The following is a 15,022-nucleotide window of genomic DNA, read 5'->3' as shown; positions in this document are numbered from 1 at the left end:
TGAGCTGCTCTGGGCATTGGTTTCTTCATCTGTAAAATGGGGACAGTAATAACTTGCCCCACCTGACCGGGTGGTGAGGATCAACTGAGATCCTCCGTGTCAAAGAAGCAGTCCATGTGCCGCCAAGGGGCAGACCCTCACAAGCAGCCCTGAACTTCAGAGGAGCCGAGGGTGGCTTCTGGACTAGCTGGAGAATGAAGGCCGCCCTGAACACCTCAGTGGTCAGTGCGCGGGGAGGATGAGAGGCTGGGGAAGGAAGGGTCTCTGCCCTACAGATTCCTGTCCTGGGAGTGACACCTCCAGCCATCACCAAGTCCTCTGGGAAGAAAAGCGTCTCAGTCAGGTTGGCTCTGGTGCCCTCCAGGTAGATGAAGTGATGGGGACACGCATATTCCTTGTGGGTGGGCCAAAGGAACCAAGAGAAAGAAGGGGAGAGAACATATATAAAACACCTGCTTGGGGCGCCTGGGTGGCGCAGTCGGTTGAGCGTCCGACTTCAGCCAGGTCACGATCTCGCGGTCCGTGAGTTCGAGCCCCGCGTCGGGCTCTGGGCTGATGGCTCAGAGCCTGGAGCCTGATTCCGATTCTGTGTCTCCCTCTCTCTCTGACCCTCCCCCGTTCATGCTCTGTCTCTCTCTGTCCCAAAAATAAATAAACGTTGAAAAAAATTTTTTTTAAAAAAAATAAACACCTGCTCTGTGCCAGTCACTTAGTCATTCATTGGATCGTCACAACCCTGTGAGAATGGGCTTATTCTCATTCCATGTCATAGGTGAGGAAACTGAGGCACAGGGAGGTGTTTTTTTTTTTTTTTTTTTTTTGCCCAAATCAGTGAGACGTGGAGGTGGGATTTGAATTCAGGTCTGCTTGGCTCCCAAACTAGTGTGTTCTCCATGGCGCCCGGCCGTGCTGTGGAAAGGGCCAGGATATAGGGGATGCTCTAGCCTCTCACCCCCGAAGAGCAGCGGGAGGAGAGGAAGGGAGACGAGGCCCTTTGGTAGGAGCCTACCCCCTGAATGTCACCCTCTGGCCTCCTAGAAGCCCCCCTGCCCCTGGGACTTCTTATAAATGCAAACACAGGTACACCATTTCACTCACCTTCATTCATGCGTTCAGTGCCCGTGTACTGAGCGTTTATTAAACACCCAGCCCTGTGCTGGATGCTGTGTTCCCTGAGACGGAAAACCCCATCCTTGCCCTCATGCGACAAGCCTTCCGGAGAGCACGGTAGAGGGACGATGCAGCGGAACACAGGCTCCGGGAAAAGGGGAGGGTGGTTACCGTCTGGGCTGAGGAAGTCAGGGGAACATGTCTTAGAAGCCACAAACTGTCGAAAGAGGGAAGCAAGAGTCCTAAGTACAGTATGATTCTATTCGTGTATTCACGTAAAATCCATCAACGGGAAAAGTAAGCAGGCGCAGGTGACAAAACCGTAGGGAAAAGCAGGAAAATGATGGAACACAAAAGCCAGGTTATCAAGGAGGAAAAGAGGGTTATGATCCAGGAGGGTCACTTCTTGACCTGAGTACCTAGTTTTTTAGTATTCCTTCCCCCCCTCCCCCGCCCATGTGTGTTTTAATTCACCCTTTTTTTTATATATCTCTTTTCACAATGTTAATTCACTGTGGGGTGGGACCTAGGCCAAACTCCCACCGTGCCCTGCACAGACCCTGTACCTCGTAGGTGCTTAAAAAGAGGGTATTGGGGCGCCTGGGTGGCGCAGTAGGTTAAGCGTCCGACTTCAGCCAGGTCACGATCTCGCGGTCCGGGAGTTCGAGCCCCGCATCAGGCTCTGGGCTGATGGCTTGGAGCCTGGAGCCTGTTTCCGATTCTGTGTCTCCCTCTCTCTCTGCCCCTCCCCCGTTCATGCTCTGTCTCTCTCTGTCCCAAAAATAAATAAACGTTGGAAAAAAAAAAATTAAAAAAAAAAAAAAAAAAGAGGGTATTGAACTGCAGTGAGCGTTTAGGGGCTGGAAGTAGGTTGCATGGTCCAGCCAGACGGGAGGGGTACGGTCTCAGTGCTAGAGGCCAGAGCTCAGTTACTCGCTGAAGTTCTTGAGCACCGAGAGGATGAGAGGCATCTTTGCCATGAATATCTAGATATCTGAGGGGCAGCAGTCCCCCAGAATTAGCTTCCCCAGGTCCTTTGGGCTTGTGATCTGGGCCTGAGCTTCGGGGTGATTCCAGGAGCAAGTTCCCCGAGTTGGAGGAAACCCAGCTGGGGAGGTGGCATTCCAGGCTGCGTGTCAGAGGGTGAGTCAGGGCTAGGGCGGCCCTCCCCCTCCCTTGGCTTTGGCGCTGGGCCCGGCCTGGGTTGTTGTCATTTGCATACATCTGCATATATGCAAGTTTCACCCCTGCGCTCTGGCAGGGCCCTCCCCCCCCCAGCGGGGGAGGGGGTGGGAAAGACACCTGGGCAGGGGCCAAGGAGGGAAACCAAAGTGGCTGCTGTCTGCTGAAGCATCCAAACCTAGCATCTTGGTCCAGGGTCCGTCTGCCCATCATATGCCTCAATCTCTGAACCAAACACGTGGCTTCTTCCCCAGACTCCGCTGGTTGCCCAGGCCAGGAACTTCAGAGTCATTCTTGCCTCTCTGCTCTTCTGGTACAGTCACCGGGCCCAGGAGAGTTTCCCTTTGAGCCACGCTCTAACACTTCCCCTCCTTTCCATCGCCTCTGCCACCAACTGTATTTGCAACAGCCTCCTAACTGGGCTCTCTGCCACCTGACTCTCCCCTTCCTAACGCACTTTGGTACCCGAGATGCTCCGGGGAAGCCTCTCGGCTCCCACCCTGGTCCTCCCCACTGCCCACAACCCCATTCTGAGCTCCTGGTTGGCATTTGAGGCCCTCCACAGTGCAGAACCCCCTGTGTCTGTCTCAGCTCCTTCTTCCCTTTTTTACCTTCCAATCGGGTGAGTGTGGACCCTGCACGCCCCTTTTCTGTGCCTCAGTCTCCTCATCTGTAAAATGGGGGCTAATAACAGCACTCTCTTGAAGGGTTGTCTGAAGATTTCAATGAAGAAATGCATGTGAAGGATTGCGCACAAGGCCACAATAGATATTAGCCATTGTTGATATTATTATGTCTCCTACCACCATTCTGCAGAGGATGTTCTTTTCCTGGGGTCCCTTCTGCCTCCTCAGCCTTTCCTCTTGCCCTTGCTGAGTGGAACCTGGCCAGGTAAGACAGCTCCACGGGAGTTAAGAGGACAAGCTGGCCACCATTCCAATTCTAGCTTTTAGGGAAGTCACTCAATCTTTCGGTGCCTCAGTTTCCTCATCTGTAAAGTAGAGATAATATGAATACCTACGTCACATGTCACGGATGTGATAAATGAAATGATGCGTGTAAGGGCTTAGCATAGTGCCTGGAACATAGAAAATACTTAAAGGTGTTATCTATTACGATCATTATCGTTGTGCTACCCAAGACACAGGGCCTCAGATCACTGCTGCTCCCCTATCCCCCCAAGGCTCCAGAAGGTTCCTCAGAGGTGTTTCCAGGAAGCGCCTCCCTCAGGATCCTCCCGTGCTTCAGACAGCCAGACAGCCCCCACCTGGCTCTCCTGTATGCTTTCCTGAGGACAGAATCTGAGGCAGCCAGTGCCCCATTGGGTTGGGGTGGCAATGGGGGCGTGGGGCTGGGCTCCCCCCTCCCCACTAGTTCTGGGGCACATTCCACCCAGATTTTGGGCTGGGGAGGGCTTGTCTCCCCCCAGAATTTGAGAGCCGTCCCTCAGCCAAGGCTGAGGTTGGACAGGTGTGGGTTAGCTCCTAAACTGAGAAGAGTCTTTAGGGGCAGGGAAGGCAAACTGGTCTGAGAAGCTGGAAACCACTAAGGCAGCCTAGCTCGGTTCTCCTAGGAGGCCAGGACCAGTGCACGGCCCCCCACGACACTGCGCAAGCACAGACCCTTCCCCCTCCTCTGCCACCCCCCCCCCGTTCTTGTTCTCCAGCCTTTTGCAGACAACAGTGGATGAATTTCCAGTGTGTGGCCCTTTTCCAAAGGGAATGAGTGAGAGTGACTGAGGACGGAAGGTAGATGCCGGCAGAAGAGGGGTTTGGGCCACCTCCCCCTCCTTAAACACACTTGAGGGGGCCTGGGCCCCTGCTGCTGGCTTAATACCCCCACCCCCCATAGCTGAGCCGGTGGGGGAGGGTTTGGAGGAGAGGAGAAGAGTGGGGGTGGGACCCAGTTGCCTCCCACTCTCCCTCCATATCCTCCCCCTGCCTACCCTCCCCCACACCAGGTCTGACACTGGGAGCCCAGCCGAGCTGTTCACAGAGGGAAAGGGTGCGGTTGTTTTTTGTTTTCTGCGGCTTTTGTACTTGTGATCAGTTTTCTCATTTTGGGGGTGGGGGTGCAGGTGCGTCTAAGGTGCCCACGTGGCCAGCCCTCCTCCCGAGGCAGTATTCCCCTCACTCTGGCAAGCCCAGCCCAGCAGAGGCAAAGGCTGTGCCCTTCTCCCAGACTCTGCAGCCCAGACTAGGATTCAGGGACTGGACCTACCACCACCCCCCCGGCTTTTTTTTTTTTAATTTTTAATATATATATAGAGAGACAGAGCATGAACAGGGGAGGGGCAGAGAGAGAGGGAGACACAGAATCTGAAGCAGGCTCCAGGCTCCGAGCTGTCAGCACAGAGCCTGATGTGGGGCTGGAACTCACAAACCACAAGATCATGACCTGAGCTGAAGTCGGATGCGCTTAACCGACTGAGCCATCCAGGCGCCCCTGGACCTACCCTTTTCTGATGAAAGAAAAACAGTCTGGACCTCCAAAAGGTCTGGTAGGGCATGAGAAAATGAAAGCAGCAACCCACCCCCATAGACCTTCCGCTGAACACAGGGAGTCTTGGGCGAGTGTAATGTCCTGTGTGTGTGTACCTGTGCGCTGGGCGTTTTGTGTCTGTGTGATACGGTCGTGTGTATGTGGCAGGTGTCGTGTGGCTGCCTCGGGCTGGGTGCTGTGGCTGCTGGATTACAGGAGTGTGTTCGGTGCTACGATGTGCGTGGCTGCGCCCACCCCCCCTCCCCCTGCTCCGACCGACCGTGCGTGCGGGCCAGGTGAGCTTTGTCACTCCCGCCAGGTCCTGCCTCCGCCTTCCACCCGGGACTGGGCGAGGGAGACCTCGGCGGGGCGCCCAAGGTTCCGGGCCCGGGTCTGGAAAACTCTGCAGAACCCGGCGGAGCCGCCTTCGTTCGGGCCGCCGCGAATTCGTTGCAGCCGGGTTGGCCTCGGGGCCTCCCGCGGGCTCTCCGCGTGCGGGCGTCTGGCGCTTAGCGCCGCGGTCGTTCCGCCGGGTTCGGGGCGCGGGCTCCACCCCCGGGCAGGCCGGGGCTGGAGCCCGGACAACCGGCCAGAACCCCCGCGCTCCGGCCGCCGCCCGGCGCCCCCCGCGGCCCCCATCGCGCCGCATTTGGCTCCCGCGCGGCCAGATCCGGCCGCGCAGGGCGGCGCCTCCAACGCACCTTCCAGACCGCTCCGTTTTTTTGGTTAACAGTTTCCTTTGTTGCGGGGCTGGGGGGGCTTGTGGTACTTGGTCCGAGAGTGGCCATAGTTTTGTTTTTAACGTGTTTGGTGACTTCATACGTACGTGCACTTTAAACGTCCCGGTCAATTCCAAATAGGAGACTTTTCCTGGAGCAGAGGCTGGCGTTTGGAAGAAAAGCAAAGACGACGGGAGGACAGTGTGCCTGGGGGCCGAGAGGAAGACTCGTGGGTGTCGTCTGCCGAGTAGTGCCCAAATCTCAAGGGGGGGCGCAGACCCTGAGACCTCTTCCCTCCCCTCCCCCTGGGAGCTTCTCCAAAGTTATGTGGAAAATGATAGTGGGGGTGAGGGTGGCGGTGGGGGTGGGGAGGGTCATTCCTGCTCCGCGGAACCTCTCCACGGAGCGTGCAGGTGAGCGCGAACCCCGAGTGCACGGCCAGCGGGGCTGGCTGACCTCAGTCAGCAGCCCGCAGTCCCGCCTGCGCCAGCGCTCGTTCACTGATCAGTCGTAAAGAGGAAAAGAGATCATTCAAAATTCCAAGAAAAGTCAAATCGGAGTGTGTGCGGTGGGGCACGCAGGCCTCTACCAACCGTGCCTTCTCCGGGCGTCGCCAAACGTGGGGTCTTCACCCACCGAGCACACGGCGGAGCAGAGGGAGGAATCCTCACCCCCGACCCTGCCAAACCAAATAATTCACAAAGTTTCCCCTCAACGAGTTAGTACGAAAACCTCGCCAAATCGGACTTAAATTCCGCTGAGAGCAGAGGGGACCCAACAAAGATTTCGTTTGGAGACCGTGGGTGGGATGGAGGGCAGAGGGCGCGGATAATCGCGCGACAGCCGCCCAGGGCCGAGGACTGGGGTCCGGTGGAACCTTTATTCCCCGGAGCAGGTTCATACAGGTGCTGCGTGGAGTCTGCACCGGGTTAGACCCCAGCGCCCGGGCAGCGTCGCAGAAGCCCGCCATGTACGGAGCCCAGGGACGATGCGGAGAGCCCCACGCACCCACCATGTGTTGGGGTGTTGACTGTGAACCACCCCCCCCCCGAGGGAGAAGCACCGGTTCGGTTGGAGGGGAGAGTCAAGCAAGGCATACATCCCACCGCCGCGGGTATTTATTCTAGGCAAAGAAACGTTACAGGATCCCCTGGGATTGTGTTTTCTTTCCAAGGCAACTGACAAAGAGCGTGCAAACCACCGTATGCTGCACGGATCTATCAGGTCGTCGCCGACCCTTGGCTGGCTCTTGAGACCAGGGGGGCGCCGTGTCCCCCTGGGGACCCCACTGTCTTTTCCCGCAGCCTCACTCCGGTGCTGGGGTTCTCCAAGCAGGCCCCTTTTGCTAAGGGAGGGGAGCTGCGTGGGAGAAAAGGCTGGGAGAGCCACTTTGAGCTTGTGTGACAAGCCAGGGGCTGAAGTATTAGTAGTGGCAGGAGAGCATCCGTTTTGTTTTGCCTGCCTGCCTTGCCTCCTCCTCCTCCTTCTTGGTTTTATTACGTTTGGGGGTTTCCGTTTTTGCAATCCATTCTAAAGCAAATGGACAAGGGCTGTGCTAAGCAAAGGGACAAGGGCAGCTCCCTCTTTGTCCCTCGGATAAAACGAGTGTCAGAGATGGGCAATGACCCACCCAGGCTATCACAGCCAGCGAGTGTACGAACTGCAACGGAAACCCAGGCCTCAAGCTTTCTCAGGCCGGCCCTCCCCTCCTCGCTTCTGGAACACAACATTTACAGCCCTTTCTAGCCCTCATCCCGGCCCCTTCCACCTTTCCTGTCTCCCCCTAGGCCTGAGGTTGGGATGGCGAGATGGGATGCCAGTCGGAGGGGACCTGTCGGTTGATGAGGCTGCATCCAGGGAGACCACATGGGGTTTCCTAACCAAGTGCCCCAGCTTCAAGCCCTCCAGCGTGTGTTCAAAAGGAGCCCGGAAGAGAGAGGTGATGATGGAGGCATAGGTTTCCTCATGTGTAAGCTGAGGATCATAATAGTGGGCTTTTTGTGAAGGTGCACAGAACCTGCCTGTTGTGTTTTATAAATTCGAAACAGCTGTAGGGTGTTTCCTACCACTGCATAGAAATGAGGACCCTTCAGGAAGCCCCCTGGGAGTTTAGGAGAGGCTCTCATGATGGGTATCCTAGCTTTGGAGGATGTCCAAAGTCAACTGCTACCAAGGCCTGCCAGAAAACCCACGCTTGCCTTTTTTTTTTTTTTTCTTGCTAGGTCCAGCACAGAAGGGACTCTGGGTACGTGACTGCGGGACAAAATGTCCCTCTACTCGTTCTTTAAGTTCCAGCTCAAAAGTACCTCCTTTATACAACCTTCCCTGACAGCCAGCTCCACTCCAGAGAGCATTCTCTCCCTTTGTTACGCCCAGAGATGCCATCCTTGGAATCCACCACGGCACTGTGGTGTGGCTGTCTCCTTCCAGAAGAAGGCGGTGGTGGAAGAGAGAAAGCTTTGGAAGGATATATCCTCGTAAGTGCGTAGCCCCAGCTCTAACGAGGCAGCGGCAAGGCTGGCGCTGGGGAAGGAAGGGGGAAAAGGTGGTCCCGTGTGAAAACAGCATTTCTCAACTGAGCAACCCTGCATACCTTGTTGGATGAGAGGGAATCGGTTCTCCAGCCACCCAGACAAGGAATCTGCGCTTCGCCTGAAGCTCCAAGGCTTCAGGGCGGAGAGCTCAGATCCAAAGGCTTTCTTGGAAAAACGCATCTCTATCCATTCCAGAAGGGAATCCAGTTCGAAGCTGACTTGCCCATCCTCCCCTCGGGACACCTGACTGGGGGGCTCAACCACCCCAGCACCCGTCTTTGATCTTTCTGTCTCTCCGAGCCTGGCCACCCTCCAGTGCCTTCCTTCTCTCACTCTTCTAAGCCTCCCTCTTTGTCTGATCAGGGTCTCCGCCTACTCTCCAATTCTAAGGCTGCTGTCTTCGCTATGAGCCCTGATGGAGCGAGTATGTGTGTACAGCCATGCATATGCGCGTCTGAGTTGTGTACTCAGGGGAGAAAAGGTGTGTGTGTGGGGGGGGGGTATGCTGTGGAATCTGTGAGGACTGGTGAGTTTGGGGGTGTAACTGTCTCTCCCCTTAACATGAAGCAGCTTGGATGTGTGTGGACAGTTATCACTCAGAGGGTGGCCACACTTGTGTAAATGCTTATATGCGTGGATTTTCTCATTCTTGAGTGTGCACACCGGCAATGTGACTTGTGGAGTCGTGGGTCTGTGTAAGAGGTAAGGATCGTGCTTTTTTTCCAGGGACATCGCTCTTTATCTTTGGGATCCGTTAGTGGACCTCTCTGTTCATGGAGATCACGAACATCAGTGTAGACACCTGTGTGTTTGCATATATGTTGTAATTGAACGGACCAGCCTATGTGTAGTTGCCTACCTGTGGCCATAGATACTCGTATACGTGGACACCTGCCCGTCAAGTTCTTGGGCGCCTAAGTTTAGAGGCAGGTCCTGCACAGACTGGAAAATGCGGCCACCAGGACAGGCCTGCCGTGTTTCCTACGCTCTCAGAGGAACCATCAAAGTGGACGCTCCTCCTCCTCGCTGATTTTGTCCCGGTTCGTGCAAGACTTCAGCCTCACGCGGCGCCAGGAAAGGCGGGGCGCCGCACGGGCGAAGCCAGGATGGCGGATCCCTCCAGCGGCCTCGGGGGCCCGCTGGAGCTGCGCTGTCGCAAGCGCACCGGGGCCCCTGCCGGAAGCGGAAGCCAGGACGGGGGTGGGGGCGCGGTGAGGCGCAGTCGCGGCGGTCGCGGCGTGTCAGGCCAAGGGCGCCCCGCGGGGGCGTGTGCGCCGCGCGCGTGCGGGGCAGGCTGGCCGCGGGGCGGTACCTCCCCGGACCCGGCGTCTGTTTACCAACAAACTGCCGGGGCTCAGCAGCGACGCATTCCGACGTGCTGAATAAGCTGCGGGCGCGGGCGGTCTGGTCTCGATGCCCCTGCGGGTTGGTGGCGGCGGCATCAGAACCGCGGTGCAGATCCCCAGGAGCTGGAGAGCGCGACGGAGGGTCCCCTGAGCCCCCGCAGCCGAAGCGCCTCGGCTACTGCGCTGCTCCCTTCGCCCTGGGCCATCCCGGCCCCGCCAGCTCCCTCGCGTTTCTTCCATTGAGACCGAGGTTCCCAGACTGCCCCAATCGCCCTGCCACCCCGGTATCCCTCTTGGAGAAGACCCCGAGGCAGCTGGGCCTGGAGCGTGTGCACCGCCCCTCGGACCTCTCGGTTCTGAATTTCCCTACCGCGGGCTGCCCCGGGGGGCGGGCCCCGGCCCCAGCCTCCGTGAGGTCACTGCGTGCGGTAGCCAATCCGCGGCGTCTAAGTGGGCGGTGCCACCGTCGGGTCCCGGGAACCGAACCCAAGAGCGAGGCGAGGGGGGCCCCCATGGATTTAGGGGGGAGGGGAAAAGCCATGGGGGGCACCCCTTCGGAACCCCTTTCCCAGGCGCGCGCTCTCCGCTGGAAAAGGCACAGAGAGACACTTTCCCCGGGATCTTAAGTGTGCGGGAGGCTGGCTGGGGGGCTCATCCGGGCTCATCCGGTCCCAACGCCCGAGGTTCGGAAAAGAGAGAGTTGGCGGAGGGAGCGGACTACGTGCCGGGCCATGGCCTAGGCCCTTCGGCCCCGGCCCCGGCCCCGGCCGCGATGACCTCTTTGCCCTGCTCCCTCCCTGGCCGGGACGCCTCCAAAGCCATATTCCCGGACATCGCCCCTGTCCCATCGGTAGTGGCTGCCTACCCGCTTGGCCTGTCCCCCGCAACCGCAGTCGCCTCCGATTTGCCCTACTCTGGGCCGTATGGCCACCTCCTGCCCTACTCCTACACTGCGCCGGCGACTCCGGGAGACTCCTACCTGCCCTGCCAGCAACCAGCGGCGCCTTCTCAGCAGGAGCCAAAGGCAGGTAAGTCCGGGCGCCGCAGCTCTTCCCACCTCTGGGGTCCTGATCCTTTGCGTCCCTAAACTTCGCCCTCGCCTGGTTGGGCGCAGCTAGCGGGATTCAGACCTTACTCAGATTCCAAGGGATCTGGGGGTGGGGGGAGGGCGAAGGGATGGGGCGGGAGACAGGGGGGAGGGGCGGGGGCGAGTTGATCTAGGTCTCCTTTCAAGACCGACCTGGTTTCGATTTGCAGTTGTGTGAAGCCGGGCGGCAGGGCTCCCTACCCCACCCCCTGGAGCAGCGGGGTGGTGTGCACCTACGTGTAACGGAAAACTGAAACAATCCAGATGTGGGTGTGGGTGCCTAGCCCCTGCCCCAGGATTCTTTCCGTCGTGTACTCCTTCCCTTCCCCAAGTCGCCTCTCCGGGTTTGTCTTGTCTCCGAAAGCAGTGCTCCAGCCCAAGCCAGACAATTGGAAGTGCGGTCCCAGTTGGAGGACAGTGGAAGTGGGGGCTTATTTGGGGGCCCCTCCCCGTCTCCCTTGGCTGGTGCTTGAATATGCCTGATGGAGGCTGGGAGCTGGCCTTCCAGCTAGGAAGAATCTGGGGCTAGGACCCCACCACCTATTGTTCTAAGAATGTAGCCACAGGTGGGTCAGGCAGCCTCTAGCTATAGATCCTGATGCAGATCCTTCCTGGTGAAGGATTCACCCCTTGCCCTTGTGGGGGACAGGTTAGGGCCCACTTCCTGCTGTCTGGAGCAACTTTGAGTCCCTGAGAAAGTGCTCACTGCAAGGCCTCAAAGAAGCCAAGGAGCTAGCCAGCCTGTCTTCCTGGTCCTGGGCCCGGTATTGGGCAGAACCCGTGCAACTGTATATGCTGATCCGTACTAGCTCCAAATTAGACCTCAGGTCCCCTGCCCTCCCTGCCCCCACCTAACTGTCTTTAGCACAGTCTCCTCCAAGGATGCACATCTACTGGGTGCCTTTGCTTGTGTCAGCCCAGGACCGGGACATCTCTCTCCCTTTCCCTGTTACTCCAACACATGAGCTCATAAACCATCAGAGCCAGAAGTGACCCTAAAGATTTGGGAGCTCAACCTACTGGATTACAGATGGGCAAACTGAGGCCCTGGGACCGGGTGTGGATGCCTCTTTTCCAGGCACTTAGTCCTTGCAGATTGGTGTTCACTGCATGAGGCCAGAAAAGAGGATTTTAGAGAATTTCCTCAGAGCCCCCAAAGTGAAGTGCCTTCTGTGCACGGATGCCAGCTGCCTCTCCCAGGCTGTTGTGTCTGTCCTCCTTAAAGGAGGAGCAGTTGGGAGGAGGTTTGTTTGTTTGTTTGTTTTATACAAATGACCTACGTTCTATAAATGAATCCCTTGGACTTCCCTTTAGTATATGCTCATATGGGACATTTGTGTCTATGTGTGTGTGGCCGGGTGGGAACGAGATCGCCTCGTCCTTCAGAGAATTGTTTACAGGGTTAGTATTTTCATCCCTGTCCTCCACACACCTTGTTTTCCCTCTGCTTGGTCTAAGGGCCAGAGAGTGGAGAGTTCCTTTTCTTTACAGAATTTCCCCGGATCCAACGAAAACCATACACGTGCTTAGACTAGAATGGTAGCGTTTTCCTCCCGAAACTGGTGGGTTTGCCCATTCTAGACCGAATGATTGGGGGTGTGAGAGAGGACTTGAGCCCTTCTTTTTGCCCCACCGTGTGTCCACCCGCGCTGCAGGGGAAGGTTTGGCTCCAAGGGAGCTTTGGGAGCGGGCGGGTGCGGCGGCGGTGCCTCCAGGGAGGCCTTTGGGCTCCATAATCGCGACCAGGGCAGATCCAGTCGTGACTTGCCACAGCTGGTGTGGAGAAGGGCAGCTGTCGGGGGAAGGCATTTGGAGGGGCGTCCTCTGGGAGAGCTGGGGCACCGAGGGCTGGGGGAGTCCAGCAGCAGCGGGGGCTGCCTCCTAGGCGCTGCGTCACCACCCGAGCCTCGTGGTTCACGCAGCCGCAGCCGGAGAGGCGCGGGTGGTCGGTCGCTGGGCGGCCAGCCTGGGGCTTCGAGCGGTAGGGTCAAAGCAGGGGAGGCCGGACAGGCGCGGGCGGGGAGCGGAAACCCAACGGTTTTTCTGGGAATTGGCAGGGGCGGGGGTCGGGGTGGGGGTGGATCTGAGAAGCCCGCAACGCCCGGGGCCCTGAGTGAGGGATGCGGGGGAGGTGAAGGCACCTGGTCATCGCGGCCGGCCCAGGGCGGGGAACCACACGTCGGGGGGAGCACGACCAGAGGAAGGAGGGGCAGAGTGAGGGTGCGGGACTCGGGCCGACATTAGCTGCGTCTGGGCACCGGGGCCAAGTTCTCTCTCGGCTGAAGTGGCCCGGCAGCCCCGAGTGGAAAGCTGCAAACGTTGCCCTGAGCCCGGGAGCATTTTGGTCATTTGGGCCTCCCAGCCCTATCACCCGAATGGAATGATCCCAGGGTGCCCCCGCAGATTGGCGCAGGTTGGGCTGCTCAGACGGGAAGAGGAGGACCCCTCGCCCCGCACCTCCCGTACTCTAGGGCCGCTGTTCCCCCGCCAAGATTCCTAGAGTGGCTGGGCCTGGAGGCAGGAGGTGACCAGATCTCACGGGGCAGCACGGCAGGGAGATCCTGCAGCGGCCCGAAGGGCCTGCGCTGGCCGGCGCTGCGTGCTTTGCGAACCTGGGCCACCTTCCCCGTGAGCGGTGAACCCCTCTGTGAGTGTAGCGGGGAGCGGGAGGGGGCTGTCCCACTCCCACAGGGCTTCTAGAGCCCCTGAGCCGCCTCTCCTAGCCAGCCGGCCACAGCCACGGGGGAGGAGAGGGCTGGTCAGTTTCCCTGCAGGGTGCAGCTCGGGTTGGGGTTTGCGCCTCGCAATAGGGGATGGCAAACCCTGAGGGCACTTTCCACTCTCGGATTCTGGTAGGGGGGCGGGGGGCGGGTGCTCATCCTGGCCTCAAGGCCCAATTGGCCGGGCCCCTCCGACCCCCACCCTCCCCACCCCCGGCAGCGGGGAGGCTGCCACGCAAACACTGGCTCGGGCCTCTGAGCATTGTTCTGGAGTTCCCTCGGCCTGGAATGCCCTGCCCCGGTCAGGCCTCAGCCCAGCCCCCGACCGAGCCTTTTAGCCCCACCCTACCCGGAGCTGGCGCCACCGCACCCGCCTGAACTCTGACCTCCCGGCCCTGGCGCCACCTGTACCCTCGCTCCGTCCCTTGGCGCTGACTTCCTAGGGTCACAGGACCCATGAGTGGGAGCTCCCTGAGGGCAAGAACCGCGTCCTAGCGCGCGGTGGGCGTGGCGCCTGAAGGGGGCGGGGAGCGGAAGGTAGAGGAGGGCCGAGCCGGGTACCCGCGCCCTTTGCTTTGCTGAGGCCTACGTGCAAACGAGATGCAAATGAGCTCAAGAAGCCGCGCGTCCGACCCTCTCAACGCCCCAAGCACACCGTCTTGTGCCGCCCCCCAGATTCGGAGAAGCCGCCGCTGTCCCCGGAGCCCTCGGAGCAGCGCCCGCAGGCCCCGCCCAAGAAGCTCCGCAAACCGAGGACCATCTACTCGAGCCTGCAGCTGCAACACTTGAACCAGCGTTTCCAGCACACGCAGTACCTGGCGCTGCCCGAAAGGGCTCAGCTGGCCGCGCAGCTCGGCCTCACCCAGACCCAGGTGAGGCCGGCCCGATCCTTCCTGCAGCTAGCCTTCCCCTGATGTGGTCTCTGGGAACTCACCCCTTCCGGGGTGGGGGGAGGGTTGAAAGGCTGAGGAGCCCCCTAGCCTCGTTGTCACAGTTCTCCTGGCACGTTCCCAAGGGGCCTGCGCGCCACTGCTGGGTCCCTTTCCCTGGATCTCACCCTTCCACACGCATTCTTCTCCTCACCTTCCATCCTTTCCCCTCTTCTCCCCAAAGGTAAAGATCTGGTTTCAGAACAAACGCTCCAAATACAAGAAGCTCTTGAAGCAGAACTCTGGAGGACAGGAAGGGGACTTCCCTGGGAGAGCCCCCTCCTTGTCTCCCTGCTCCCCACCCCTCCCATCCCTCTGGGATCTACCCAAGGCAGGGGCCCTGCCCACCGGTGGCGGCGGCTACAGCAACAGCTTTGGGGCCTGGTATCAGCATCACTCCCCAGATGTCCTGGCTTCACCTCAGATGATGTGAGTCCCGGGAAGGGTGGGTCGGCCCCTAGTCCTCCACAAAGCCTAGGACCCAGCCCACCTGCACCCCTTCTGGTCCTGGAGGAAACCAGCTCCAGATGGGTTTTCTCAAGAGGAAAAGGCGCTAGAGAAGAAAAAGGATGTCTCCCTGTAACCCAAACAGCCTAATCAAGGACTTTGGTCTTCACCACTGCCCCCCACCACTACCATAGACTGGACACCTCCCCTCCAGCTGATCGGAGGCTCTGGAGGGAGAGTCACTGGCTGAAGTGCAGACTCCTCACAGGACCTTCTTCAGGACCTTCACAGGGTCTTCCCATCCCTTCCTTGGACTGCAGTCTACCGCCAGCCTGGAGGCAACACCAACAAGAAACACTTGAGTATTTTTTCCTCTTTGTGTGCCTTGCGCCTTGCCCAACCCTGTTCTGAGCAGAAGCGGAAGTGAAGTGGGCATCCGGTGTCTTCAAGTCGACCACCACCGAGTC

At 58.9% G+C, this 15,022-nt stretch overlaps 1 protein-coding gene across 1 annotated transcript; it reads left to right on the top strand.

Moving 5' to 3' along the window:
• Positions 1–10,144: 10,144 nt before the first annotated feature.
• Positions 10,145–14,541, top strand: DLX4 (distal-less homeobox 4). Its single transcript, XM_030294918.1, has 3 exons — positions 10,145–10,400; positions 13,855–14,051; positions 14,293–14,541. Exons 1-3 carry the CDS (start codon positions 10,145–10,147, stop codon positions 14,539–14,541), a joined length of 702 nt encoding a protein of 233 aa, XP_030150778.1.
• The last annotated feature ends 481 nt before the right edge of the window (positions 14,542–15,022 follow it).

Source organism: Lynx canadensis, chromosome E1 (genome assembly GCF_007474595.2).
Source record: "Lynx canadensis isolate LIC74 chromosome E1, mLynCan4.pri.v2, whole genome shotgun sequence".
In the NCBI taxonomy this organism is placed as follows: Eukaryota; Metazoa; Chordata; class Mammalia; order Carnivora; family Felidae; genus Lynx; species Lynx canadensis.
The sequence above is the reverse complement of the archived record's forward strand: the minus strand, read 5'-3'. Positions and strand labels throughout refer to the sequence as shown.